Source organism: Bos mutus, chromosome X (assembly GCF_027580195.1).
Source record: "Bos mutus isolate GX-2022 chromosome X, NWIPB_WYAK_1.1, whole genome shotgun sequence".
In the NCBI taxonomy this organism is placed as follows: Eukaryota; Metazoa; Chordata; class Mammalia; order Artiodactyla; family Bovidae; genus Bos; species Bos mutus.
Window position 1 is genome coordinate 115,634,050 of NC_091646.1, and position 23,044 is coordinate 115,657,093.

General features: G+C 40.3%; 1 protein-coding gene across 2 annotated transcripts; it reads left to right on the forward strand.

Annotated features, from left to right (window-relative positions):
• Positions 1 to 297: 297 nt before the first annotated feature.
• Positions 298 to 21,849, forward strand: RBBP7 (RB binding protein 7, chromatin remodeling factor). Of its 2 annotated transcripts, none has more exons than XM_070366221.1 (12): positions 298 to 616; positions 1,421 to 1,565; positions 6,283 to 6,428; positions 9,981 to 10,127; positions 11,162 to 11,277; positions 15,220 to 15,380; positions 16,123 to 16,249; positions 16,368 to 16,445; positions 17,266 to 17,342; positions 18,849 to 18,906; positions 20,587 to 20,697; positions 21,407 to 21,849. In XM_070366221.1, the coding sequence occupies exons 1-12, from the start codon at positions 601 to 603 to the stop codon at positions 21,473 to 21,475; spliced, it is 1,251 nt and encodes a 416-aa protein (XP_070222322.1). In that variant the 5' UTR covers positions 298 to 600; the 3' UTR covers positions 21,476 to 21,849. The 2 variants fall into 2 exon arrangements, with proteins under 2 accessions (XP_070222322.1, XP_005910003.1); XM_005909941.3 differs by having other exon boundaries at positions 300 to 616; positions 9,954 to 10,127.
• Positions 21,850 to 23,044: the final 1,195 nt, after the last annotated feature.

Genomic DNA, 23,044 nt, shown 5'->3' on the forward strand with positions numbered 1-23,044 from the left:
CACGTCCCGCGGCCCCAGGGCTCGCCGCCCCGGGGCTCGCAGCCCCCACGCAGCTTGCACGCCGCGCCTCCTTTCGCCCCACCCCCTCGCGCCCCCATCCGCCCCCGCGGCCTGCCCTGGGAGCGCCAGGCGAGCCCTCGCGCCTGCGCCTCGCCAACTTCCTGCCGCGGAACGCCCCGCCCACCCCCAAAAGCCCGCCTCCGAACGCCGCGTTAAACCTGTCTGCCGCCAGTCATTGGTCAAAAAGACGAAGCCGTTGGCTCCGAGGCCCGCCCAAGCCACCGCCTCTCACTTTTCCCAGGGCGGATGCGCCTGCGCTCAGCTGCCTGGGCGGGCTGGGAGGCGCGGGTTGAAAAGTCTCGTTCCAAGTTTGGAGAGAGAGAGAAGAGCGCCTCAGACCTCGGTACCCGCAAGCGGGGAGGAGGCATCAGAGAAGGACGCAGCGTCTGGGGAGCTCCCAGGCTGTAAAACGGAGCTCAGGCTTCGAGAGCTAGAAGTGTGTGACGCGCCTGGGAAAGGCAGGAGCGCTTGTGGTTGGGCTGCTCTTGGCTAGCAGGGGGAGTCCGAGGCGGCGGCGAGGGGCGAACGACCCGACGCAAGATGGCGAGTAAAGAGAGTAAGAGGCCCCGCGGGGCGGCGCGCGGCGGGGGGCGGTGAGCGTGCGAGGCCGCGGCACGCGCCGGCGAAAGGCGCGAATTGGCGTGAGGAGCAGGGGGCGGGGCCGGGCGCGAGGCAGGGCGCGCGCCTCGAGGGGCCTACGCGGGACCGGGCCGCGGCGCGAAGGGTTCCGAGCACTTCCGGAGCCAGGCGCGGGGCCGCAGTTGGGCCCCCTTCCCGCTACCCCCCGCCGTCACCCCGCTCTGGCGGCGGCGCTTGCTCTGCACCCGGGCGGAGGCGGCCTCCGTCGCCGGAAAGCGGGCACGGCACCACCTTCCACGCGCGCGCGTCGACCGCCTCGGGGTCGCGGCCCTTGTCCGGGGGATTCTGGAACCCGCCGACTTATGGCTGCCGGCTCGGGTTTCGTGGGAGCTGAGGCCTCTTCTGGTGGGGGATGGGGGGAGCGGGCCGATGCGTTTCTGCTACACGTGGATTCGTCTCGCCGGGTGGGTCGGGGAGCCCCTTTACATACGGGTCGTCATCTTGGAACAGGTGCGAACAGCTGTAACCGGCAAAACAATTGCGATGTCTATGTAATTAATTGCCCAATATTGTATACGCAGGCGGTATTGATTTCAAACTGCAAAAAAATAAGCTTCCTGGTGTTAATATTCTCGCGTTCTGGAAGACCAGTGAGTTGCTCGTGTCCAATTTAGTGGTTAAGAGAAAGAGGAGATTAGGTGTGGCCGTCTCGAGGTGACCTCCAGTATAGATTTCGATCCCTTTTAGACACTTAATCGTGTGGGCTTTGTCCAAATTTCAGTGTTTGAAGATACTGTGGAGGAGCGTGTCATCAATGAAGAATATAAAATCTGGAAGAAGAATACACCGTTTCTGTATGACCTGGTTATGACCCATGCTCTTCAGTGGCCGAGTCTTACCGTTCAGTGGCTTCCTGAAGTGACTAAGTAAGGGTTTTTGTCAACTCTTATTTTGCATAAATTTTGCTGTTAACCCGAATCTCCTAGTTTTTCGCGTTTTATACATAGAACATAAGCAAGTAATCGAGTAAGCCTTTGGGTGATGTGGCAGGTGATTTTTATTTTCAAAACTGATTTATAGGGTGGTTTCTGACGTATAAATGTGGAATTAAAAGGGGACAGAGAATCTGTTCTGAGATTAAGGATATTTGTAGGATGCACCAGATATATTTGACATTTCTTGAACTTAAATATAGACGCTGGGTTTTCTTTGGACCCCAGACTAATGGATTTCTTTAAAACTCCGTGGGAAAAGTGCACGAATCATAAGTGTATGACTTGATGAATTTTTGCAAAATGAATACCTCCTTGTAACCAGCCCACAAGACGAATACGTTTTAATTGGCAAAGGAGAAAATAATTTCGCAGCAGTTCACCAACGAAAAGGTGGTGTAGTATGGGATACACTTTGAGGTTGTTGTTGGTCTTCACCTCTTTGTAAAATTTCTCTGGTAATAATTGCTGACATTTGCTGAGCACATCTAAAGAGTTTTATGTCCTATTTGGTTTAATACAACAGTACAATAATTATTTTTTATTATTCTCTTCTTTTTAATCGATGTGGAAATGGGCTGAGATGTTAAGTAACATGCCCCAGATCACACAGCTGTTAAGTGGTGGAGCGGGCTTTGGAATGCAAACCAGGTGGCCCCAGAGTTGAGGCAATCTCTGCACTAGGTTATGGTTCTCATACACTTGCACTTTTCCTAGTAAGAACCTGGCCATGTACTTTAAAAACGTATTAAATTTGATTGTTGTGTGTATGTTATTTAATGAGGATTTATTAAACTCTAAAGAAGTTTTGCAACAACTTTTAAAAATAAGAGTAAATTACTTTCGTATAAAACTCTCATAATGGCTAGATTTTCCATATGTGAACATTGACTTCTAGATTGTTAGGGACTTCAATGGACTTTTCAAAAATCTCAATGTAAATATACAAATGTGGGAAGAGGAGCCAAGAACTAAATAATGGAGACTTCTAAGCATTGACATTTACAGCTTTGACCATCAAATGCTTAAGGGTATTGAGGTTCTGATGTAGTGCAGCATGGGCATTTGACTGTGTCTTCCTATTAAGCAGATTTAAAACTTAAACAACTTAATTTACATTTTCTTGAATCTTTTTGATCTTTGACAGTAGAAAAGAGCCCAGGCTTTAAGGTTAGAGATCTGAATTTGAATCCTGCTCCTTGCTTCTTAGCTTTGTGAATTAGGACAAATTGATCAGTCTCTATCCTGAAATAGTCTGGTCTGTAAATGGAGATGCTGAGAGTTCTCACAGCCTACATCTAAGGAAATAAATAAGATCACACATGTTAAAATGCTGGCACAGAATGAGTACACAGTAAGAGGTGACTGATGGTAATTCTCCCACCTTTTCCTATTCAGAAATAAGTTGTTAGGGTGGAATAGCTCTGTTTCCATTTGTATTTCAATGAAAGCTGCTTACTGAAATCTTTTTAAAGATTTCACATTACCTATTATGTTTTTTGTGTAAAAGATTTTAAAGAGAATAGATCTGTGTGTTCTCAGCCCAGATACTACTTTTATATTAACACTTAGGAACTTAACAGAAAATACTTTATATATTCCATGGGGTTCTTTGCATACAAAGAAGTGGGATCTGGTTGTGGGATGGGCAGTGGCTCTGGGAGTGCAAGAAAATGCCAGCCAGCCTGCATTCTTGTGTGTGGAAGACGGCTGAGTGGTGCTTTGCAGGTTTCTGTTTGGACTATGAAGGCACTGTGATTGTGTTTTGTCACTATGTAGGACAGTAGAAATGTTGGATACTCTTACAGCCTGGTTCTTTGAGAGGTAGGCCCTACTCAACCTCATCTGGCTGGTCTTCTGTATACATGCAACATGCTTCCAAATGATTACTTGCACTTTCTGAGCTGTTGCCCTTAAATTCAGTTAGGTGATCATCCAAATAATTGATTTGGCTCTTTAAATTTTTTTTAGGTATCTCTAAGAAACTATTTTTCAAAACCAGTAGATCATTACTTCATATGTCTTATTGAATAATTTCTTAAACATATTGAGACTTAGGCTCTACCTAAAAATCTATGTATGCATTCAAATTCAGATGATACAAAGCTGCATAGAGTGAAGACTAAGTTCCCCTTCCACATCCTCTGTTCTCCTGGTTGCCTTACCCAGAGCAGAAACAGTCATTTGTGATTTCTTATCCATCCTGCCAGCATGAAGAAGTACATGCTATGTCCCTCCGTCCTCTTTTTCTGTTAGGAAGTTGTTGACTTGACTTTGGATCTTAGTTCCCCAACCAGAGATCGAACCTGTGACCCCTGCAGTGGAAGCTTGGAGTTTTCTAACCACTGAACCACCAGGGAAGTCTCTGTTCACTTGATTTTTTAAAGTAGGAGTTTATATTGGAGACTTTTTTCCTATACGCATGCTTAGATATATGCTCTTTTGTTTTAAGGGCTCGGTAGAATTCCTTTATGGATATACCACTGTAACTTATGTCACCAGTTCCTTATTGATGGATATTTGTTTTCAGTCTTTGGCTATTTCAGGCATTACTACCAAGAATAACCTTGTGATGATAATCTGTGATTGTCAGGTGAATTTCTCAGCAGTGGAGTCTTAAGTGGTCAAAGAATTCTGGCACTGAAAATGGACAAGGTCTTTTATAATAAGTGCTTCTGCAGCCTTAGGTACATCCAGTATTCGAAGAAAGCAGTGAGATATTGATGGGCTCAGAAAAGTAGGCTTGTTTTTTGATGATGGAGATGAAAGAATTTGTAATAAAAAGAAAAATCCTTATACGATGATGGAGTCAGAGGAAACTGGAATAACTGAATTTTGGTGTCAAAAGGAGCTTTTCAGACCCTCTAGTCCATGTTGTAATTCTACTCCTTAAAAAGGTCATATGATGAACTGACGTGTTTGACCGTAACTTTACCTGTAGGTCTTAGAATTTTCTACTTAACGCCATAAAAAAACAAGTCACTTTTCTTCCTTTTATGTCAGCCCTAATATTGCTTTGTGGTGCCTCCTTTCTCTCAAGTATTCCTATTTCTTTTCAAATGGTTCTCATGAGATATGTTTAAGTTCCCTTTCACTTCAAGCCACTGTTCCATGTAAAACTTTGATTTTTGCCTAAATCCTTCTAAAGTGCATTGCCTAGAGCTTAATTTTCTAAGTGTGGTTTTTCCAGTTACAAATTAATAGATGAATGCCCATGTGTATTGCCTCTTCCTACCCTATATAAATTCATGTAAGATGAAAGTAATTACATTTTTTGATAACCACATCATATTCTTGGCCACTGAACACACATCAACTCAGACCCATGTCTTAATTTTTTAAATAGAAGATTCACTTTTTTTATTTTTTAAAATATTTTATTTATTTATTATTTATTTGACTGTGCCAGATCTTGCAGGATCTTTGATCTTCATTGCAGTCTGTGGGATCTTTAGTTGTGGCATGTGGGATCTGATTCCCTGACCAGGGGTGGAATTTGGCCCTCTTGCATTGAGAGTGTGCAGTCTTAGCCATTAGACCACTAGGGAAGTCCCAATGTCCTTTTTCAAATGAACTCCTATTGCTTAGCCATGGCTGCCTTATTCTGTTCTTGGAGTTTTTGTGTATTTACTGCTCTTTCATACCCTAAGCCCAATCTTGGTAAAATTTAATCTTGTATTTTTTAGTTATTACTAAATTATATGCCTGGAAGTAATTCACAAACCTTTATTTTAAACCAATGAATCCTTTGTACAGCTGGAATTTAGAAACAGATCGTCTAGTTTTTTTTTTTTTTTTTTTATGTTGGGGCTCAGAGCCGTCCTTCTCAGCCTGCCTTACTGATGTGGAACCATGGGACACAGGTGAAAGTTGTTGTGAATAATACAAATGGGAATGCATTGTTAATAGATACAGATGCAAAGTCATCACTTGGATTAAGTGCCAAGAGGCATCAGTGGTTTCTTTAGCCACAAGGAGTTACCATAGAATAGGGTAACAGAGAAGACCCTTCCCCTGCCTTCCCCTGTAAAAATGGGAGTGCCTGTTTTATAAACATTAAGCACCATAAATATAAATAAGGGGTTTTCACATCATGTCATTTTTACCCATAACCTGTTTTTTAGGTGAAGAAATTGAGACCCACGGGGAAGTTGTCATTTAAGGAATCACATATAACTAATTTTAGTTTGAGCCAGGGCTTAAACCCAGTTTTTCTTGACTCAGCACTTTATTTTGTCCATTCTGCCTTTTTACCTGTTACTGGGAAACCAGAAATACCTAGTGTATTAAAATTGAAGGTTTTTTTTTTTTAAGGTGAGAAGTCATGATTTATGAAAACAGGAGTTGGTGATAGACAATTTGTTAGCAACTGATTTCTTATAGGATTGTGGTGGGGGGGTCGAAGTTTTAGTCGCTCAGTCATGTCTGACTCTTTGTGACTCTGTGACTCCTTGGACTGTAGCCAGGCTCCTCTGTCCATGGAATTCTCCAGGCAAGAATACTGGAGAGGGTAGCCATTCCCTTTCCAGGGGGTCTTCTTGACCCTGGGATCAAATCTGGGTCTCCTGCTTTGCAGGCAGATTCTTTACCATGTGAGCCACCAGGGAAGCCCCTTATAAGATTAGTATGACTTATTTTCTTTCCTAAACAGACCGGAAGGAAAGGATTATGCCCTTCATTGGCTAGTGCTGGGGACTCACACATCTGATGAGCAGAATCATCTCGTGGTTGCTCGAGTCCATATTCCGAATGATGATGCACAGTTTGATGCTTCCCACTGTGACAGTGAAAAGGGTGGTAAGTAATCCATATATTCCAGCATTGGTGTCTGAGGAGTAAGCCTCTAATTATATATTAACTTTATACCAATATCTTTTGGGTAGTTGAACCTCCACTCTGAAATTTTACCTTCACACGATGAGATAAATCTCTATGCACTGGTACGGAAAGATGTCCAAGATAAATTGAGTAACTGATATGTATGATTATAACAGTTTTGGTAATAGTAAGAATATGTGTTGGTGTGTGCATAGAAAAAAAAGTCAGGCATTTACACCAAATGGTTAATAGCTTTTTTATGAAAGTTGTTGACTCCCTTCCCCCAAACCAAACATAATTCCCCTGTTTGGTATTCCCACAACCACCCAAGTTGATGATTTTGCTAGGAGGACTCAAAAGACTCAGCAAATTATACTCAAGGCTAAAGTTTGTTACAATGAGAAATGAACAAAAGCAGCAGGGAAAAGATATACATCAGGGAGTCTAGGGAGGTCCAGCACAAATCTCATCCAGGGCCACACAGGATGTACTTGGTTTCTGGCAACAAATAACAGGGAGACATGTGGGCTATCTCTGCTCAGGGGAACCCATTTGAGGGTCAGGGTCTCTGTCTGTCTTGGGGGTTGGTTGTGTAGGCAAATTATACTGGCAGCCGTGGCAACTGAATCTTGAGACCCCAGTAATGAACTCAGGTATGTATCATCAATCTTGATATTTGTACAAAGCCACCCTGACAAACTGGTACAGCATGGTCCATTGCTTCAGGTATACACCACAAAATCAACCCATCAGTGACATAGAGGACATTCTGAGGTCCATGTTCCCAGGAGTTGATCAGGGGTCAGTCATGGTCCCAGTTTCCATCAGAGTGGCGAGGACTAAGCAAGCAGACCTGCTGGATTAGTGCTTCCCCACAACCCCACGTGGTTGAATAGATCTTAACATTGTCCAGTACTTTTTAAAAAATAAAATACTGCTTTATAGCTAAAATCTTGCCAACCCTGCTCCATTCCTCTCTGCTTTCCTTTCCAGAATTCATCACTGTCCTGAAATTAGTGTGCCATTTTCAACTATTTTGATTATTCACACACAATGCTGTACAGTTTGCTTTTTTCATTCAGTTCTGTGTGTGTGTGTACCATGTAAATATGTCTAGCTCATTCTTTTTACTGCTGTGTAGTATTCCATTATACTTAAACCCCCATTTATTCTGTCAAGGGGCAGTTGGGTTATATCTCTGTGGGTATTTTGTTCTTGGAGCAGTGCTTCAGTGAATATCCTTGCCAAGTCTTCTCGTACTTGTGGGAGAATTTATCTAGTGGAATGGAATTGCTGAGTTGTGTGGTGTATTCATTCTCAACCTAAAATAATATAAAAGTTTTCCAAAATGATTTACTCAGTTTACCATTTTCACAATTCATAGTCCATTACCGTACAGCCTTATGCATTATTTCTGTAAATATTGTTGTAATCAGAAAATTTTTAATGGCTTTTAGTCCTAAGTGAGTGAAAGTCGCTCAGTCGTGTCTGACTCTTTGCAACCACATGGACTATATAGTCCATGGAATTTTCCAGACCAGAATACTGGAGTTGGTAGCCTTTCCCTTCTCCAGGGGATCTTCCCAACCCAGGGATCAAACCCTCGTCTCCCGCATTGCAGGAGGATTCTTTACCAACTGAGCCACAAGGAAAGCCTAAAGTATGTAGTTAATTGGGCTTTCAGCTTAAGAATTAGTCTCTGCATAATAATATGGAGATATTTAGTTATTAGTCACTTGTCCAGTGAATTATATTCTAACAAGTGACTGCAATACTTAGTTGACATCAAGCTTTTTAAAATTTTAGTTATGGTTTTGTTTTTTTTAGTTACAGTATTTTTAATGGATACTATTATTATTAAGATAGTGGTTTTTTCAGACTTTTCCTTTTGAGTTTTAAGAAAGCTCTGTGTACACAGTAAATCTTACCTGAAAGCCCAGTTTTTATTAAAGGAAACCTGTTGCGTTTGTTTTCACTAAAGGAATTGGGAAGCTTAAGAATCTTTGTAGCAGAAGAGTGAGAGAGAGAGTGTCCCACTGTGGTGGGAGGTTGAAAATACAGAAAAAGCGACAGCTTTGGAGCAGGGTCTCAAGAGGTAGCAAGTGGTGGATCAGGAGGGGTGTTCTTAGAGAGACCGAGGCATTTTCTTTCATTGACACGATGGGAAGGGAAAGTGCACAGAGGGAAATGGGTGATTGCATATGGTTGTGTGAGAGGAGTTGTGTGAAATGGGATATGATTTTCAGCCCCAGAAATAATAAGCAATGGTGTTTGTCATAGAGAGGAAGAAGGGCTAATTTCTTTTTTTTTTTTTTTTAATTTGCCTGAGTGACTTGTAGGACCTTAGTTCCCCAACCATGGATCCAACCTGGGCTCCCCCAGTGAAAGCACCAACTGCTAACCACTGGACTGCCAGAGAATTCCCAAGAATGGCTAATTAAGCCTTGGGAGTCAGTGTTGATTATGCATTCCCACATAGAAAAATGTGGCTGAAACTGAGAAAAGGCTTATGGATTTCAGTGTGATTTCACCAGGCCCCAGCTAGTCTATTTTACTTGTTACCTCCCTGGCTCCGTTAAACATTTGAGTTAGTGTTACTTGACCTGAGATACAGAGTGAGCGAAAAAGCAATGTGCAAAGAAGAAGTGACAGGTCAGGAAGAAATAACAGTTATAATGTCAAGCCTCCAAGCTTTTAATGTGTCAGCAACTAATTCGTTTTTATCTATGAGCATAGGAAAGAAAATATTCTTGTTTGCTATTTGCTTAGATGTTCTCTACTTATATTCTTTCTGCTATCATCTTACTGCCTGTCCGAAGTTATCATACTTTTTTGTGTGGCTTTGTCACTTTTCCGAGGTCTTTTTAATAAATATTTAACATACAGTCATATTCCCACACCAGATAGAAAGGTTAGCCCACTCATTTTAGCTTTGGCACTCCACCAGCAGTTGAACCAATGTGCTCAACTGGATTGAGCAGATGTGTTCAAGGATTCTGGTTGAACTGACTAGTGCGTGTCTGTGTCTTGGTGTTGGGTGGAGGTTAGTCAGCATGGGTTTCTGATATGAGGGTGTTTTTGACTTTAGACTCAAGGAGTGTTCATGCTCCTGAGGATGAACCTATCTTAAAGAAACCTAAAATACGATTCTAATTTCAGCACTTCCAAATGAGTTGTGTTTGAACTAAAAGGCTGAGGTGTGTTAATTGCATGGTTATTTTACATCATTTTCACAACTGAAAGAAGCCGATTTTTAATTGTTTTAAGTCCAAAATGGAACTGAATTAACTTGCAAGAATAGGTATCAGTATTTTCCAATTCAGATGGACTTGAATAAATTAATTCTAAGGGGAAATGAGTCTATATTTTTCTGTGCTTGCTTGGTCTCACTCTTGCTCTTAGCAATTTGTGTTATATTCCGTCAGATTAAAATCTCAGGTTGATTAAGTGACTTATGAATTTTAATCGTAAGTATATGTGTTTATTTCTTTCTTCTCACATTAGAATTTGGTGGCTTTGGTTCTGTAACAGGAAAAATTGAATGTGAAATTAAAATTAACCATGAAGGAGAAGTAAACCGTGCTCGTTACATGCCGCAGAATCCTCACATCATTGCTACAAAAACACCATCTTCTGATGTGCTGGTTTTTGACTATACGAAGCACCCTGCTAAACCAGGTATGCATTAATAAAGTCAGACCACTGCTTGATCCTTCTTGATTCGAAATAATTGCTTTGATGTCATACAGACTAGTATACTCCAACTTTTAGAGGTTTAGAAATGGTTTCAGGGATCCAAAAACCATGCTCAAATTCAGTGATTTAATGCAGGACCTCACACCAGGTTATATTCCTGGCTAAGATTTATTACAGCAAAGGATATAGAACAAAAAAGGAGGAAAAAACTGGCTAAGGTTTGTTATTACAAAGGATACAGAGCAAAAACAAGAGGAGAAAGATACACATCAGACAGAGTCCAGAGAGGTCAGGCTTAGACTTGTGAGTCCTTTTCCACTGGGGCCACACACCACGGGGTAGAAATGTCTCTGTCGAGGGAAGCCCATTTGAGTCTCAGTGTCTGGGGTTTTTATGGCAGTCTGGTCACATAGATATATCCTGCTCTGTGACCAGCCATGGTAAGGGAAACTCCGGACCCCAGCAGTGAAGTCAGATGCTTCATGAATCTTGCTCAACAATCCTTCAAGTCTCAACAAGCTGCCACAGCATGCCGCACTGCTCTGGGCGTAAACAGCTACATCAGACAGTGACATGAAGAATTTTGTGAGGGTCACATTCCCAGGGGTTACGAGGTCAGTCATGGTTGTAGGCTACTCTGGAGACATGCAAGGACTGAACATCCAGACTTGCTGCTTTCTTCAAAAAATTGTTTTAAAAATTGACTTGGATTGTCACCATGTAAATTTGTGGGCTGGTACAGTTTTCAGTGTTTTGTGTTAGAATGTAGTACTAGGTTTTGCAAAGGAACCAGTCATTTTATTGGTTTACATAGAGTATTTGAAATGTAGCACAGAGAACAGCTTTTCAGGGTGGCTGTGGGTCAGACCAAATCCTTGTTTGTGTGCAGTGCTTTTGTAGGCATTATAATAAATGTTAAGACTTACTCAGAAGTGAGAATTTGCTCTTAGCAGTTCTCATAAACAGATAATCACTTAGTAATCAATGTTATTTCTTTTTCTTTCTTTTTTCTTTAGACCCAAGTGGAGAGTGTAATCCTGACCTTAGGCTAAGAGGCCACCAAAAGGAAGGCTATGGCCTTTCTTGGAATTCCAATTTGAGTGGACATCTCCTAAGTGCATCTGATGACCATGTGAGAAACCTGTTCTTCCTAATCTCATGTACTAACAGTTAAAGACTGAAGGAGACTAATAGATGAAAGGTTTTCTAAGATAATACTGATTGTTCTGATAACATTTCCACAGGTTTTAGAACATTGGTTATCACACTGCCCTTTTGGAGTCTTAGAATTCCACAAATCTCTTTTGAAGCAGCCATAGAATGGAGGGAAAGTGGGCAAAAGGTGTTCCATTTAAAAGTGGACCTCTTGAAAGAGGAGACCACCTCTTTAATGGAGACTCTTTAAAGCATTTGTAAGGCCTGATTAATACATTTTAGTTTAGTTTTTTTTTTCCAGTTTTTTTAAGTGTACAATTCTCTGAGTTTTACTTTATTCACAAAGTTGTGAAACCATCAGCACTAATTAAAAACCATTTTCATTAGATGTCACAAAAACTAACTCCATATTCATTAAGCAGTCTACTCACTCCTTCCTTCTCCCGGCAACCACTAGTTTACTTTCTATCTCTGTAGATTTGTTTTTTCTTGATATTTCATATCAATGGAATTATTTAGTATGCAACTTTTTCTGTCTGACTGCTTTTACTTAGCATGATGTTTTCAGGGTTCATCCGTGTGAGCATATGTCAATACTTGATTTCTTTATGGCTGAACATTACTCCATTATATAGATATACCACAATTCATTTATCAATTGGTAGACATTGGGTTGTTTCCAGTTCAGGCTACTTTGAGTATTGCTACTGTGAACATTTTTGTACAGGTTTTTGTGTAGATAAATGTTTTCATTTCTCTTGGGTAGTCACTTAGGAGTGTAATTACTGGGTCATATGGTAACTTTAAGTTTAGCTATTAAAAGAACTACTAAACTGTTTTCCAAAGCAGCTGTACTACTTCACATCCCTACCACCAATGTACCAGTGTTCCAGTTTCTCCATGTCCTCACCAACAGTTGTTATGGTCTGTCATTATTATAACCATTCTGTTCTTGCCTGGAGAATCCCAGGGACGGGGGAGCCTGGTGGGCTGCCGTCTATGGGGTCACACAGAGTCAGACACGACTGAAGTGACTTAGCAGCAGTGGGTTTAAAGTGGTATTTCATTGTGATTTTGACTTACATGTACTAATGATGTTGAGCATCTTTTCATGTGCTTGTGGCCATTTCTGTATCATCTTTGGAAAAACTTGTATTGAAATCCTTTGTCCATTTTTAAATTTTTTTATGGTTGAATTTTAAGAGTTTGTTTTAAAATATATTCTAGATATGAATCCTTTATCAGATATGTGATTTAAAAAATTTTTCTCCATTCTTTAGGTTGTCTTTTCACTTTTTTGATGATTTCCTCTGAAACAAAAGTTCAGTTTATGTATTTTTCACCATTTTGGCTTTTGATATCATATCTAAGAAGCCATTACATAATTCAGCATCACAAAGATTTACACCTATGTTTTTTCTAAGAATTCCACAGTTTTAGCTCTTATATTTAGATCTTTGGTCCATGTTGATATGGTGTGAGGTAGGGGTCCAGCTTCATTTTCTGTGTGTGGATATCCAGGTTTTCCAGCTAATCTTTCCCTATGGAGTTGCCTTGGCATCCTTTAAAGTGATTTAATAATGAAAAAGTACCACACAGATGCAAAGTGATCATGTTAATTTATTACAGACCAATGTTTGTAGCATTCTTGCCCCATATTTTCTTTCATGGTTCCCATACTGCAAGCATAGTATTTGGTATGATTCCAAGCACAAGCCAAAAGTAGACTTCTGGAGCTTTTGAAAGCTCATGTAACTTGGCCACAGTTTGCATTTTATGTCAGCCACGTGAAAATAGGTTCCCTTGCCTTCTTGTTAGTATATTCTCATGTATATGTCTGTTAATGGCAATTTCTATTAAGCTTTTTGAAACACTGAAGTAGGTAATTGGCCCAGTCAAAATTGTTTAGTTATAGGCAACAAAAACCAACTTTGGGTGCCTGGGGTTTTTTTTTCCTTTTTCTTTTTTTTTGTAAATTTAAAATTTTCATGACTTAGTTTTTATTTTTAAAGATAATCTTCAGGTGGATGTTCTGAGTGATCTTTAAAAAACATCTAGTTTATTTTTTAACAGTAAATGTATACCCTCTTTACCTGTTTCTTCCGCCCTCTACTCCTGGCAACCACCAGTCTGTTCTTTGTATCTATGAGCTTGTTTTTTTGTTCCTGTTGTTTTTAAGTTTCCATATATAAGCGAGATCATATGGTATTTGTCTTTCCCTAACTTATTTCACTTCGCATGATGCCCTCAAAGTTCATGCTGTCATAGATGACAAGATTTCCTCTTTTTATGGCTGAGTAGTGTTCCATTGCACACATATAGCACATCTTCATCCATTCATGCACTGATGGACACTTAGGTTGTTTCCATGTCATGGCTACTGTAAAGAATGCCACCATGAACATGGTGCATATATCTTTTCAAATTAGTGTTTGTGTTTTCTTTGTATAAATGTCAAAGTGGGATTGTATCATGTGGTAGTTCTATTTTTACTTTTCTGAAGAACTTCCATAAATACTGGGTTGGGCAAAAAGTTTGTTCAGGTTTTTCCACACCATATAATGAAAAAACCTGAATGAACTTTTTGGCCAACCCTGTATTTTCCTTGGTGGCTGCAAAGAGGGTGCTGACTGATTTAAACAGAAAAGGAATTAATTGGAAGGGCATTGGGTAGGGTAGCTCACAGAATCACTGTGGTGGCGAGAAAATGGCCTGGAAAAGAGGAGAGGCCAGGTTGTTGACCCAAATTAGGCCAGTGAGGATATCACTCTTGCCATCCATGGAAAGTGGATGTAACACTCCCGTGCCCCTCTAACCCATCATCAGAACAGATTCTCTGAAAGAAAGCCTTCTTCTGTTTCCCTCAGAGTGGACATAGGATAGTCTCCCACACAGGGAGGACGGGCTATACTCAAGAACTTAATTACTAGTACTTTTTGAGGACAACAGGCTGGGAGTTGCTAGTCATAATTAATAGCTGACGTTTCCTAAGGGCTCCACATATGCGAGGCATCTTGGTAATTTTCCCAGGATCTTTCTGAGGTGAGGAGCAGGTAATGGCAATATTCCACCTTTTCCGTGCATGTAAATTGCGTCCAAGTGTGTAAGTATCAACAGAGACTAAGGGCCACATGTATTGTGTAACAGAAACCCTTTCAGATAATAAAATGATTGATGAAGAGAGGAAGCTGATACTAGTGTCAGTGAAATTAATTTGAATATATCTTAATGGAATTACCTCATACTCCATTGAGGTGACAATCAGTGCCCTATAGTTTGCAATATTTTTTCATAGAAACTTCAGACTTTTCTCAGCTATTTTTATGGCGAGATGTTAAAAAAAGACTCAGACTCTCAAAGCCTGCGGATCTGTAACCTTTGAGGTCTGGGCAGGCCCTGTGGTCTCTTCAGTAGCCTTGTAGGGGTTTCTAGGTTGTTCACCTGTTGCACTTGCTGATGTATGTAGTGGTTTCTGCTGTGAAGTGACAGTTGTCCAAAAGCTTTCACTTTTATTTAAGAGGCATGTTTTAGTTTTAATTTCCAGTTTCCCAGCCCAGCATGAAGTTTTAAGATATGCATTTCAGTTTGGTGGATATTGAACCCCAGGCTCTCTGTGTTGTGTAATCTAGGTGAATTTTAGATACTTGATTGAATGTATGTAGGTAGAAACTCTAACCAGGATGTTTCTTGCCTGCCACCATGCTATCCTCCCATCCCCATTACACTGTATTTTCCTTCCCCTCTGCATCTCAGATTGTGGAAGCTACACCCATACACTTTTCTGTTTATGAAACTTCACTTTTTTTAAAATAACTTTCATATAGTAAGTAGCTTTGTTTTTAATAAAAGAGTTTTAAATAAGGTGTTAGCATTTAAATTCAGTCTCTCAAAACTAACTCTTGTTTTGTTCCTTCTTCAGACCGTCTGTCTGTGGGATATTAATGCAGGACCAAAGGAAGGCAAAATTGTGGATGCTAAAGCAATTTTTACCGGCCACTCGGCTGTTGTAGAGGATGTGGCCTGGCACCTGCTGCATGAGTCCTTGTTTGGATCTGTTGCTGATGATCAGAAACTTATGATGTAAGGTGGAAAATTGAGTGGGGTTTTGTTATATGGGTGTCCTGAATGACCATCAGTGATTGTGGTGGCTTTTAAATTGTGTCTGGGGCTTCAAAAAAAGAAAAAGAAACAGCTTTAGTGAGGTATAATTGACATGATAAGCTATAAATAGGTATGGCCTTTTTACATAAAAGTTACTGTGCTGTATGATTGAACACAACTTTTTATTTAGAAAAAGAAAAAAACAGGTACGTGCACATGAAGAAACATGCTTGGGGCAGTGGTATGTATCAAAATCGGGGATCAGGGTGACTTGCATTGAAGTTGAGGGAGGAGAGTGATTGTGCGTCAAGGCATGGCTACAGGGCTGCATTCAAGCACCTGGAATGCTTTTTATCTCATAAACTAGCATCTGAGGCAAACAAAGCAAAATACTGAATTTGACTAGGCTAGGTTATACATACCAAACAGTAGTCTCTAGTATTTTGTGCATGCTTGAAATAGTTGGTAATCCAGACAGGAACATACTGAACAAGAAAGCAGAGATAGCCCTAGTTTGTTCTGCGCAGGTTTAGAGCATATCACCTAGTGGTTGGAAGTCCAAGTTGCCAACTCTGCATGGTTAGTGTCCCTGAAGAGGCAAGTTAGCGAGAGAACAGTGGCATGGCGTGGCGCTGATGTGGGCACAAGTGTGGGGGAGAGAGGCGGGGCAGGGTTGAGTGGCCTGCTCTTGTGCTGTGTGCCTTGTACCTTTGTGTTTTAGATGGGACACCAGGTCCAATACCACCTCCAAGCCGAGCCACCTGGTTGATGCGCACACTGCCGAGGTCAATTGCCTGTCCTTCAATCCCTACAGCGAGTTCATTCTCGCAACTGGCTCTGCGGATAAGGTTTCTAAGTTTTTGCATTTTTGGTGTTTACAAACCTAGTTGTCTTTGTTACTACAATATTTTAAAATTCTTACGTAAAGTGCAGAAACAAATTCCTTTTCATTTTATTTTTCTTCAGACTGTAGCTTTATGGGATCTGCGTAATTTAAAATTGAAACTCCATACCTTTGAATCTCATAAAGATGAAATTTTCCAGGTACGTGACAGTTTTCTGGTGTCTCTGTCAGATTTTAGTAACTTTTCACTAGAGGGAAGTTTATAAATTTTTTTCTTTTACATAATGGACTTGGGACATCGGGTTTTTTTGTTTTGTTTTTGGCTATGCCATGTGGCTTGTGGGATCTTAGTTCACCAACCAGGGATTGAACCCTGGCAGTGAAAGCCTAGAGTGCTAACCATTGGACCACCAGGGAATTCCGTTTTGTTTTGTTTTTTTTTTTTAAGCTCCTTGCCTACTGTGTAAGTAAACTAGTGAGAAATAACTTGGAGTTTTCTATATATTGTTAGTTCAGAAGTAAAGGAACAATTTGCAAAATAGGATCAGTTTAAAAAGTGAAGGTAGTTTCCTGGTAGTCTAGTGGTTAGGACTCAGCACTGGCATTGCTGTGGCCTGGGTTCAATCCCTGGTCATGGAACTGAGATCTCAGAAGCTGAGCAGTACAGCCAAAAATAAGTAAATTATTTTTTTAATGAAATATCTTGTATATAGTTTAAAATAGAGCTGTGCATAGGCTAAGGTACACTTCATTGGAAATGTTAAAAGCTTCTGGGATGGTTTGGGGGCTAAGTTTATTGGGAGCCCTAGCAGAGTTACCCTTGAGGAGTATGACCTTCCCAGGGGTAGGCTGAAGAGATGTGGCATTTAAGAGCACCTGAAGGGACAGCACAAAGAGAGAGAAGGCTTGTAGGCCAAACAAAGGGTACAGAAGATGAAATGGGAAAATATCTAGGATTAGAACAATAGCCACAAACCCAGTAATGGATGATTCTTTATATTTTCAAATATGTATTGCTAGGTCCACTGGTCTCCACATAACGAAACCATTCTGGCTTCAAGTGGTACTGATCGCCGCCTGAATGTGTGGGATTTAAGGTAACTCAGGATCTGGTGACAGAAGTTGCATAAATATGCTAATATAGCAGATTATGTAATAATTCATAGACTAGAAGAGCAATTTGCTAACCCCAGTTTAATAAGTCTAAAATAAATCTTCAGTACCTTCCTAAAGAGTGTTCCATAAAATAGAAGTGAATCAGCAAATGGAATGTGAAAAAAAACTGATACAAATGTGAGTTTTGATTTTCTTTGTAATTAGGACTGAAGTCAGGGTTAGGGGTGCATGTGTATTTTAACATCCAAACAACGGTATTGAAAAAACTCTAGCTATAGAAAGGGGTAAAGACATCAGCTGTTTGTGTTCAATGTCCATCTGCAGGACTAATCTTTTTCAGTTGTTTTTTCCCCACAGGTATGAGCTCTTCTGTGGGTTGTGTAACTGCTGAGGATGAGAACAGGATAAGCACAGCCAATGCCATCAGAGCTTCTTGTTCTTCTGGGGCTTCATTATGGAAACAGTTTCTCCCAGTTTTTAAAGTTCTTGACTGCAGGGTTGCTATTCTAAGAATTTCAGACTCTGCTTTTTTTGAGCTTTTAGAGCCATTAATAATGTTGCTGTATTATGTATCTCTCCGTAGAGGTGTTCTTATCTGGAATCTAAATCATAACATTTCCCAAAATAACTGCTTTCCTACCTGTATTGCTTTGAAGTGGACTAAGTTTTTAGACAAGGCGGCCTTAATTACAAAGACAGTATACCCACTTTTCAGTGTATGGAACAGTAAAACTGCTAAACTGCTAATGTCTGCTAATGTTCTATGTTCTTACGGAAGAAACCCTAGTCGTGATAGATGCTTGAAAATGTGGAGAATCTTTAAAACAGACATCTGAGAATATTCTTTTTTACTTGAAAACAAACTAGCAAAGTCCACCTGTGGAATAGGTATCAAGGATGATAATGGTGTGTAACTTGAGTGATTTCACTGTCGGAACTGCTAGCATATTCTACAAATTGAAGTTCTGGGGGGTTGTGTTTGTTTTTTTCATTGAAATTAAGATAAGAAAAAATTAAAACTTAACCTGTCCTTGGCTTATACATTCCATATTTAAAGTTGTTTTGTTGTCCTACCTTTAGCAGATCTGCAGTACTGGTGTGTAGTTGTATTTCACTCCTGGGATGAAAAAGGGTTTAAGAGTGAAGTGTAGGGATTAGGCATCAGTTCTTCTGTAAATATTTTATATACTTTCCACCTTTTAATCCTAATTCAGGAAACACCTCAGTTAAGATATTGAATGAATTCTAAATTAATGTTTTATTAACAATAATTTCTATTCTGCAGCTTCACTTATGAACAGCTGTTATTACCATTTCCAGAAAGTAAACACCCTGCCCTCCCACCAAATAATTAATACAAAAACTCTAACTGATAACAGTACAGAAGTACATTGCTTTAGGATGGGATTTCTGGGCTGATGCTGGCTTTGCAAACTTTGTTGCTAGAAGAATTTGAATACTGAAGGCATTATGTTTTTTCTCAATAGCAAAATTGGAGAAGAACAATCAGCAGAAGATGCAGAAGATGGGCCTCCAGAACTCCTGGTATATATTGACTTCTTCTTATGCAAGATGAAGTGTCATACGCAGACTGGACTATTTGTCATTGTTTCATGTATTTGAAAAAGGAGTCAGGACGTTCAGATTCTGTCTCTTGAGGATGATTTCAAATTGGAGGTCTTGGAGGTTATTGTGATTTAGTCTGAAAAGTCTTGTTTTGTGATGCAGGGCTTCATAAATTTTAAGTCTTTTTTTTTAGTTAAAGTGTTGTTACCAACTATTTTTACTTTGGTAATAATAGTTTTTTAAACTTTGGTAATACTGGTTTGTTCTCATTTTGGGGGGGTATTTGACATTCCCCGACCAGGGATGAAACCTGTGCCCCCTGCATTGGGAGCAGAGTCTTAACCACTTGACTGCCAGTGAAGTCCCTGTAACTGTTCTATTGAGATAAAATTTACAGATCATACAGTTCACTATCTAAACACTTCAGTGATTTTTAGTATATTCATAGAGTTGTACAACCATCACAAGTCAATTTTAGAACATTTTTGTCACCTCCGAAAGAAACTGTACTTTTAACCATCACCTCTCAGTCTTCTTTTGTGAGCCCCTGGCTACCACTAACCTACTTTCTGTCTCTCTAGATTTGCCTGTATTAGACATTTGATATGAGAGGAAATCACACAGTATGTGGTCTCTTGTGACTGATTCTTACTTTATATATATATATCTATCACAGGGAGAGGACAGTGTATAACTTTGTATTTAACATGTCTAACAATTTTGTGGTCCTTGAGAAAATTCACTAGGATTTTGCTTTCTGTTTCTTGAGAGTCTGAAATCAAGGGACATTCATATTGATTGTCCTTATAAGAATTTTTTTAATTTTTAAAAAAATTTTATTTTTTGGCATTGCTGTGCAGCATGTGGGATATTAGTTCCCCAACCAGGGATGGAACCTGTGCCCCTGTAGTGAAGCCAGGAGGCTTAACCACTGGACTGCCAGGAAGTCCCAAGAATTGTTTCTTCTGAATCTTAATTCTAAGATATATAAGGCCCTGTGCAGGAAGTAAGATTGCTCCCTTCCACATTTTTTAGCAAATACCTCGGTTTAGCCCTAATGGGGACTTTGTGGAGTCCTGGAAATTTTTTTCCCCCCAGCCTTGGGGCAGTGTGTCTTGGGAGAGATTGAAGGATGGCTGAGAGGTATGCCTTTCCTTTACTAAGGGGGAGAAGGGGATCCTTCAGGGGGCCACAGAAGAACCAGCAGTCTCCAGGTGTTCCAGTTTCAGGAAGGAGTATATGACATCCTGGAAGTGTATTACCTTGAGTATTTTAACCTAACTATATATCTGCTAATAAGGCAGAATTTGAGTGTTGATTGTATTAGGTATGGAAACAGCACTGTGGTCGTGAAGGAAAATGTCATTTCAGGTGATGTAGGCTGAATGAATATTTAGGGGTAAGGTATGCTACCTGCAACTTTTTGGTGGCTCAGCCAGTGGTATGTTAACAGTATTTGGGGCATCTAGGTGAAGGTTATCCAAGCATTTGTTGTACTGTCACCTTTCTGGAGGGTTTGGAAATGGGCAGAGTGGTGGAGGGCTAGATTACCACCCTCCCTCCAGACTGCAGTTCAGCAACCCATTTCTAGACTGATGCTGTAAAAACTAGCTTCTAACATAAGATATGAAACCAACACTTTTTTGTTCTTATTAACAGTTTATTCATGGAGGACACACTGCCAAGATATCAGATTTTAGTTGGAACCCAAATGAGCCTTGGGTCATTTGCTCGGTGTCTGAGGATAACATCATGCAGATATGGCAAATGGTGAGCTAAAGTGTTTATTTTTCTTCAGTGACTATCTTGAAGAGATTTTTACTAATGATATAATAGAAATATTTCAAAGTATATCAGTGCATACTACATGAAATTATTTATAGAAGGAAAGTAATAAGACCTTTCTGCATTTTATCAAGTCTGTAATTCAGTGTGCACGTGTAGACATAGCACCAGCTCCAGTTTTCATGGTTATGACTCTTCATCACCTGGGCTCTTGGCATCATTGCTCCATGTCCAGTGTCTGCTGTCATGCAGTGTATTCACACTGAGATCCTGAGTTCTGTGATGCGCACTTGACATTTCTGAGACATGGTTTACCAGCCCTTTCATAAGCTTCAGGGCTATCTATTGCTCCATCTAAATGCCTGAAACGTTTTAGGAAAATGCCTTTTTTGGACAACTTAAATAAGTAGTGCATGGTCAGCTAGATATATGTGTGAAATTATACCCTGGCAAATAATTTTTGAGAACACTGGCCTGCCTTTTCCTCGTTAAATTTATTAAAGTCTGAGAGTAAAACACAAAAAGTAAACTATGAAGTTTACTCTTAAGTGTTTCCACATTTAATTTCCAACACTAAATCACACTGGCCAGTGATACCTAAAATCTGGATAGAACTATAAAATGCTGTTTTTAGACAGTCTTGTAAAATTTTTAGGGAGTTTTACCTCTGATTTTATTTGGTTATTATCTCCAGGCTGAAAATATTTACAATGATGAAGAGTCAGATGTCACAACACCGGAACTGGAGGGGCAAGGATCTTAAACCCAAAGTACGAGAAACGTTTCTCTTGAATGTAATGCTACACGAATGCTTGACTTATCAAGCGCAAAAACAGCATTGTATAGTAGGCAGTTGAAGTGGGTGGCATATGGCGTTCTTTACCTTCTGATCCTAGCACTTTCAAGTGAGCTATTGCGTACTGTATCATATTGTAGCTTTTAGGGAAGAATGTTGCTTAAGAAAGATTATCAGCTTTGTTTTAAAATACAAGTAAGCAGGGTACTGCCTTTGATTTAACTATAAGTCCTTGTTTTCTCTTAAGTGCTTGCTGTTCCCAAATATGCAAGAATAACTTTTACACTTTTTCCCTCCAACACTTCTTGTTTGGCTTTGCAGAAATAAAGTTTTAAAATAAACTTTGTTTTATTATTTTAGACCCTCAGTTTGGGGGGGGGATGCGTATGGATGGATGTCCCTTTTTTATGAGGCAGCTACTGGGTATACACTACACGCCGAGAACGTACTGAATTTTCTTTCCAGGGTACACCACATCCTAATACAAACATGGGGAGAAGTCAGGTGTTTGGTTGATTGGTGAACCTAGAACTACCTCCCTTACATGTCATTTGACCCACATGCCATTTGGGCCTTAACTTGGGCGGCTTTAAACAAAAATACAAGCTTGTTTGCTTATGTGGCAGGTCAGCAGGGGGGAACAAACCAGCCTGCAGCTTGGCCCTCAACCTCTTTACATTGATTTTTCTTTTATCAAAATTTAAAAACAATTTTTTTTTGCCATACCACAAGGCAAAATCCCTGGGAGGGACTGGGGGCAGGAGAAGGGGACGACAGAGGATGAGATGGCTGGATGGCATCACTGACTCGATGGACGTGAGTCTCAGTGAACTCTGGGAGTTGGTGATGGACAGGGAGGCCTGGCGTGCTGCGATTCATGGGGTCGCGAAGAGTCAGACACGACTGAGCGACTGAACTGAACAAGGCATGCAAGGTCCTAGTTTCTCAACCAGGGATTAAATCTGGGCCCCAGGCAGTGAAAGTGCTGAGTCTTAACCACTGAACTGCCAGGGAATTCTCTACATTGATTTTTAAAGGTTGTTTGGGAAAAAAGCAGCACACTAATCCTAAACTACTTTTGACTTACAGAAAAAGCTTGCCAACTCCTTACGATTGTGCTTAAATACTTATTATTTTCATTTTTGTGTGTGTGTGTGGTTAAATACTTTTGCTCACCATCAACTAAGGTCTTTCCTATGTGCCTCTGTGTACATACACTCTGCTAGTCAGATAAGTAGCACCTTGGAATGTGCTAAGAGTTGGCCAAACTGAAGAAATCTATAGTCCTTCTGGATTTTTAAAGCTTTGACGACAGCTACAGTGCAGATTTTCCTAGTCCTCTGTTTTAGAGGTTAAAAAAAAGTCCTAACATGTCTGGCTACATAAAACTTGTTTTCTGTCCCCAGCCAGAGTGGCTGGGGTACCAGCCCTTTTTTCTTAAGTCATACAATAATGAAACTACCTTTTAAGGCACAAGGACAGTATCTACAACTGTCTTTGGATTTGATAGACATTAAGGTCACACAGGCAACAAAA